Below are 6,000 nucleotides of genomic sequence, written 5' to 3' on the forward strand. Positions count from 1 at the left end.
TTAAAGGGGTGTAATTAAGAGCTTGAGCGAGTACCCCACCATCAGAATCACCTGCTGTCATTCTGTCTCCGTAATTTACAGCCGCTCATCACTCGTTCTGTATTTAGTAGCTTTGTTGCTTTTGGCATTCATTCAGAAAAGTGCCAGCTACCACAGGCATATGTCACCGCTTCCAAACACCACTTCTGTTCTGCACAGGCCCGTCATCTGTCTCAAAGGTCACCAGAGGATATTCCAGGACAGTTCAGGTCATCCTTCCTAGCATATGCAAGCTCAAGGTTAACCCCCTATCTCATTACCATATGCTGCAGGCACACTCAAACACGCATCAGCCTTGGCAAACCCTGACATGGATATGGCTTTGCCTTTGCGGAAGGACCAAGCCACGCAATGCAAAACCAGAAAGCATCGCAAGGCAGTAATAAGCCACTTGATGGAGAAGAGCAGTTCTTGCAGGTACAGGCTTCGGCTTCACGCTGCGGGTGAAATGCTTTGAGAGAAGCTATGGAAAGCCACACTAAGTGTCCCTGCAAGCTTGTGCCCGAACTCTGTCCCTTCCTCTCATGCAATACTCACGAGCATAAGAAGAAACAGGCACAGTAGCGCAAACTGGACAAACCAGCAGCCCATAAGGTGGTAACCTGCCTCCAGGCCTCCTCCGGGCCGCCTGTCTGAGGGGAGAGCGGGGCTGCCCACGCCTCTGGGCCCGGTGTCAGGGCCTGAGGGTTGACCGGGGCAAGGGAAGCCAGGCGGAGGCTGCAGGGAGGCCCGGGCCGGGCCACCCCGGAGGGCAGGGGTCGTTACCTGAGCCGTGCAGCGCCCTGACTTCCAGGCGACTGGACCGCGCCGCGGCCGCGCCGCCGCCCAGCACCTGCCGCAGGAGCAGGCGGACCCTGCGCGCAGCGGGGCCCCCGGCCCCGCCGCCCAGGCACAGCACCCGCGACTGCATGGCCCGTGGGGAGACCGCCGCCGGGCCGGGCCGGGCCGAGCCGAGCCAAGGAGGGGAAGGGAAACGCTGCGGCACAAAGTCCCACCGGAAACTAGCGCCGGGCCGACCGGCGGCCGGGGCGGGTACGGGCCGGCGTGGGTCGCGGGGGTGGCGGCCGCGGGCCGAGCCTGCTTGTGCCGCTGGGGTGCCTGGGGAAGGCGGGGGGAAACTCCTTTCGCCCCCCGCTGTGCTGGAGGGGTTGGGGGGGACCTGGCCGGAAGGGGAGGCAATGGCAGGGGAGCCCGGGGCCCCCTCAGCGCGGGCCGCCGCGGCTGGAGGGGGAGGCGATGGCGGGCGGCGCCCCGGGCCCCCTCAGCGCCCGCCGCCGGGGGGCTGATACCCGCGGTGTGTTCAGTCAGGAGGGCTGGGGCGTCAGCTCCGAGGACGGCGTGATTTTTTTGTATGAAAGAGGCTGAATTCCATAGCTGAAAACGTTTAAAACACCCTGGAAAGCAAGGCGTGGGCAGCGGTGGCTGAGGTAAATTCGTGCACCAAAGGTATTTCCTACCTCTGATTTCTTAAATCCTGCTGAATTCGTGGGCCCTTCTGTCCCAGTGCCACCCTTCACCTGTGTCTTGGGATGAAGTTATTTTATACTTTAAGAAGAATTTGAACCAAGTTACTCAGGAGTGGCGTTTTGCACATGCATGGCTTAGATGTGAGATTTCTGTAAAAGATGATGTTATTGAAATAGATTTCAAAACTGGCTTGTGTCAGCTAAAGTTAGTGCTCTTGGATCTATGTAAAAGCTCGGGAGTAAGTTTTAGAATACTTTGTGAAGGGCTGAAGCTTTCACAATAACCAACTAAGCTTAGTTTCAGGGAAAATTCAGTTGGGACTTGGGTCTCAGCACCAGTAAAAAGATGGTGAGGGAGCTTAGCAGAAGGTAAAAGCCAGAGTCAAGTCACTGTCTTTATCACCTGTACTTCAGTTTTTAGGTATCTCAGTGTCCATGGGGCTGGGAGAATTTTTCTCCAGTAAATCTCCCATTTCCTGCGTGTTTTCAGCATTGAACAATTACACCAGAGCACAATCACAAAAGAGTAAGCTAAGCATCCGGTTAAGCATAGACAACTTAGACTTGTAAGCCCTCAAAAGATATTATGAATTATGTATATTGATCTAGTTCTAGATGCGTTTCTGCAGCTCAGTATTAGGTGCTTTAAACACTTAAGAGAGGTGAGATTTCATGATCTACAGCGTTTCCCATTGGCTGGAGTGTCGGTTGGGTATAAATTCTATTCTTAGTACCTAATATAGGTCTATGAACCTTCTTTCTGGATCTAAGGCAGGGTAAACTAAATTGAAACATCCTTTTATGGATATTGCCCTAATTTCTTGTAAGCTGAAGATTGCGAATGCCGGAGGCTGAAGATAGGCTAAGTAACAAGAAGGTCTGGTGGAACAGAGTAGAAGGCCAATGAGGCAAACCAGCAATGGAATCATTTATGAATATATCTTACCAATCTGGGATATTAAATTAGAAGATTACATTGATCCTTGTGTCATATCTATAGAAAAAATAATAAATAGTAATAAATTGCAGCAGATATGCAAGCAGTTAAATGCATAACCTGAATACTGAATAGATTTTATGCTATGCTGGAAATAATGAGACATTTCAAAATTTTGTACAGATTCACAGTAATTTCACACTGTGAATGTACAAAGCCTTCTTTTACCTCTGTCTGTGTATATATATACACCTGTCAAGCTAAATGCTTTAGATTTCAGCCCTTTCTGAGTCATGTATCTATAAAATGTTTTGCTTTTTAAAGCATTGTCTTAAAATTCTGAATTAGTCAACTTTTCCAAAACTTTAAATTCAGCCTTGAGTTCAGCCTCCAACTTTCCATTCGCAGCAACAGAAAACTATATTTACTGATTTTCAAACCATTGCTGGGAAAGTTATAATGGAAACATTGTTATCTCTGTGCATAATTATGGGGAGGAAAATTTTGTTGAATATATACATGTATCCACACACACACAAACAATTAGATGCACAACTTGAATGTTGCATTGTTTTTATGCTATACTGTCAGTTATGACACCACTCAAAATTTAGTGTAATTTAATAATGTGAATGTATAGAACCTAGGTTTTCTTGTATATATATGTGTATACCCACATGTGAAATTTTATCTGGCTATACAACATTGCATTATTGCTTGAATATGGCATCTGCTTCACTTGCTAATCATAACTGATGCATATACGCTTTACATATCTGGTACTTGCTCACTCCTCTTTATGGAAAGCACGATTCCGTCAGTGGTTCAGTGCTGTCATGAAGTAGAAGGATTTAGCAGTCTGCATCTGGTGTGTTTGTGAAGGCTTTCACAGATGATTTACAGCACTGGTAACAAACAGCTATTTCATATTTTCATTCCCTGGCTTAACAGCATTCTTATTTGGAACGCAAAGTTTCTTAACAAAAATACTTTTCCTTTGATTAAACAGAAAAGAACTTATTCCAAAGAGTGAGAGCTCAGAAAGCATTTCTGTGACTTGACAGTTTCCAGACTGTTCTCTCTAGTAGCTGTCAACTACTTTGCTGTGTAGCTCTAGCTGCAAGACTAAATTAGACACAGGTGCAGACTATCAAGAACAATGCATCATCTCTGCCTAGTTGTAGTCAGTTCTCCTACACAAGAGCAGAGAAGACAGCTAAGATGAAATCCTGGCTTCATCTGAAGTTCGTAGGAAATCTCCCATTGAATGCAGCTAGGCCTGAATTTTACCCAAATGTTCTGGCTGAACTACAGTAACAGAAGCAAGTCAGTCTTCATTTACTGTTAAATCTTTGTCTGGAGGGTAGGTCTAACATTAAACCCCTTTGAAACTATGTCCAGAAAATGTGAAGAGGCAAAAAATGGAAGTCTATTAGAATTCGTACAATTCCCTAGTGGTGTGGGTTCCATCTGGTGATACTAACAGAGAAAGTCAAGCCATAGAGGCAGGCCTTGCTTACCAATAATTTTCATTCCTGACATCAAGAGGTTACTTTTGTATCTTTTTTCAGTTAGGCAAAATTAGTTTCCTTGGTTTAAAATGTATAGTTGTTTTCCCAAATTATCTGTAGCCACTGATGGCTTGCTTTAGATACTGGATGTAGAGAGAGCCTGGCTTGTTTTCTTCTGCTGTGTATCAGTTTTGAACAAATGTAAGTACTGATTTCCATGGAGGCACTCTAATTCACTATAATGAGTCTTTGTAATAGCAGAAGGTGCTTCTCTTGTATGGAATCGATTGGGAACAATATAAATCAAATAAAAATGGAAGTGCACAGCTGTTCCTTTGTTGACTTGAACCCTAAATTTGTCCCCTATTTTAATCCAAGTTGATTTAAAAAATGGATCCACCAATAAGATACTAAGGTTCTAATGTAACTGTCTTATCTCCTGGTTCTTGCTAAACTGGCTTTCATTCATAATTTCTTTCTTTGCATCTAATGGTTATTATAATATCCACCTCTTCCTTCTGCACTATTATAAAATAGGCAAGAGTCAAAGCTAGATTTTGTTCTACAAATGGTGTTTATAATAGGTTTTCCACCCTGGAAGAATGCATAATTACTGCCTTTTTAGTTAAGGGTTGAAAGGTTTTTGTTCTGTTTGCGTAACAACTTCTTTCCAGAAATTAACATCCACTCCATTAGCTTTCTTAGTATCTGTTCAGACCCCTCTGTCTCTGTGTTATTCTATGCAGTTTGCACTGTTACACTGAACGAAAACAGCAAGTAAGGATAAAGTCATTATTGATTTTTGTAAGAAATAATGACATCGAGGTAAGGAGGTTTTTGCCATCTGATTGCTCACTGGAAGGTTGACCTAACGGCCTCTAGCTACTTGGAAGTACATTTCTTGAAGATCGTTATTGCAGCCATAAAACCTGTATAATTTTTTTTTTTTTAAAAAGGAACATAGAAGGTAAGAAAAACAAGTACTCTGCTGAGTGGTACTGCATATTCACATTCGTACATGTTACAGTATAAATGCTCAGAGAGTATAAAGGCCATAAGTGATGGCATCTGTGATTTCTTATGCCAAACTCCATCTGTTTTCAGTAGTTTGTAATTTCACCATTCTTTAATAATTTGGGCAGAAATTTCTCATGCTAAATTTCGGCCTCAGGCTGAAGACTTCTTTTGAAAACTTGAACTAAAATAGCTTAGCCCTTTTCAGAAAAGAAAAAAAGAGTGTTTTACTCAGGAGCAGCTATAACCCTTATGTGACTGGGAAGGCTACACAACTGAGCAGCCACATCACATGAGGGAAACGCTTACTACCTTCCTTGGTGCTATTGGAGAGCTGAGGGGAGACTAAAGAAGATTACAGCCTCCATCCTGCCTGATAAATCTGCATCTGATTTTACCCACATGAAAACAGTTCTTAAACTAGGAGCTCCACTGTTCCTGAGCTTTAGAACCAGAGCTAGAATTCTGCTAAGAGAGTAATTCCTTTTTCAAAAAGATGCTTTTTGATGGCCCCAACTTTTTGCTGAATCACGAGCTTCTGAAAACTGGGGAAATGTATTATAGTTTAACAGCTAACTCATCATATTCTGTTTGTATGAAGTATGACCTAGGATAAGACTGCATTGGTTGAGCACACTTCCCCCTCTTATTTCTTCTTCAAGGCCGGGGAGCACTACAGACAAAGACACTCTCTGATGTGCTTTCAGTACTCTTCCTTTCCCCAGGTTGAGGAAGCAGAGGGATGAGGAGCCAAGCCTGAAGGGACAGTTAGAAAATGGTGAATTAAGCACAAGAAACCCAAAGGGGAAGTGGTGGGGAGGGCGAAGCCACTAGATAGATGTAGGCTGAGAGTAAAAAGCTACATGAACTAAAGTAATGAAGGATGAGGTTAAGACAGGGGCTGAAAGCACCATGACCACTATGTTTTGCAAGTCCTGGGCACCACTGGAACCCCCAGTGTTCTGCTGCTGACAGAAATAATTGTGAAACCCGCTGAAAATATACTGACCTGGTTCACTCCTGCTGTTAGTCT

At 44.2% G+C, this 6,000-nt stretch overlaps 1 protein-coding gene across 5 annotated transcripts in view; it reads right to left on the minus strand.

Annotated features, from left to right (window-relative positions):
* Window positions 1-1,074, minus strand: part of VWA8 (von Willebrand factor A domain containing 8) — a 195,783-nt gene extending 194,709 nt beyond the window's left edge. For 2 of the 5 annotated variants that reach the window (XM_075488840.1, XM_075488830.1), the window contains exon 1: window positions 805-1,073. In XM_075488840.1, the coding sequence (XP_075344955.1) occupies window positions 805-949 (145 nt within the window). In that variant the 5' untranslated portion in view covers window positions 950-1,073. Of the gene's footprint in view, window positions 1-576; window positions 601-804 lie in introns of those variants that run through there. The other 3 variants (XM_075488851.1, XM_075488858.1, XM_075488868.1) reach the window with 3 other exon arrangements.
* Window positions 1,075-6,000: the final 4,926 nt, after the last annotated feature.

The sequence above is a fragment of the Mycteria americana genome, chromosome 1 (assembly GCF_035582795.1).
Source record: "Mycteria americana isolate JAX WOST 10 ecotype Jacksonville Zoo and Gardens chromosome 1, USCA_MyAme_1.0, whole genome shotgun sequence".
NCBI lineage: Eukaryota > Metazoa > Chordata > Aves > Ciconiiformes > Ciconiidae > Mycteria > Mycteria americana.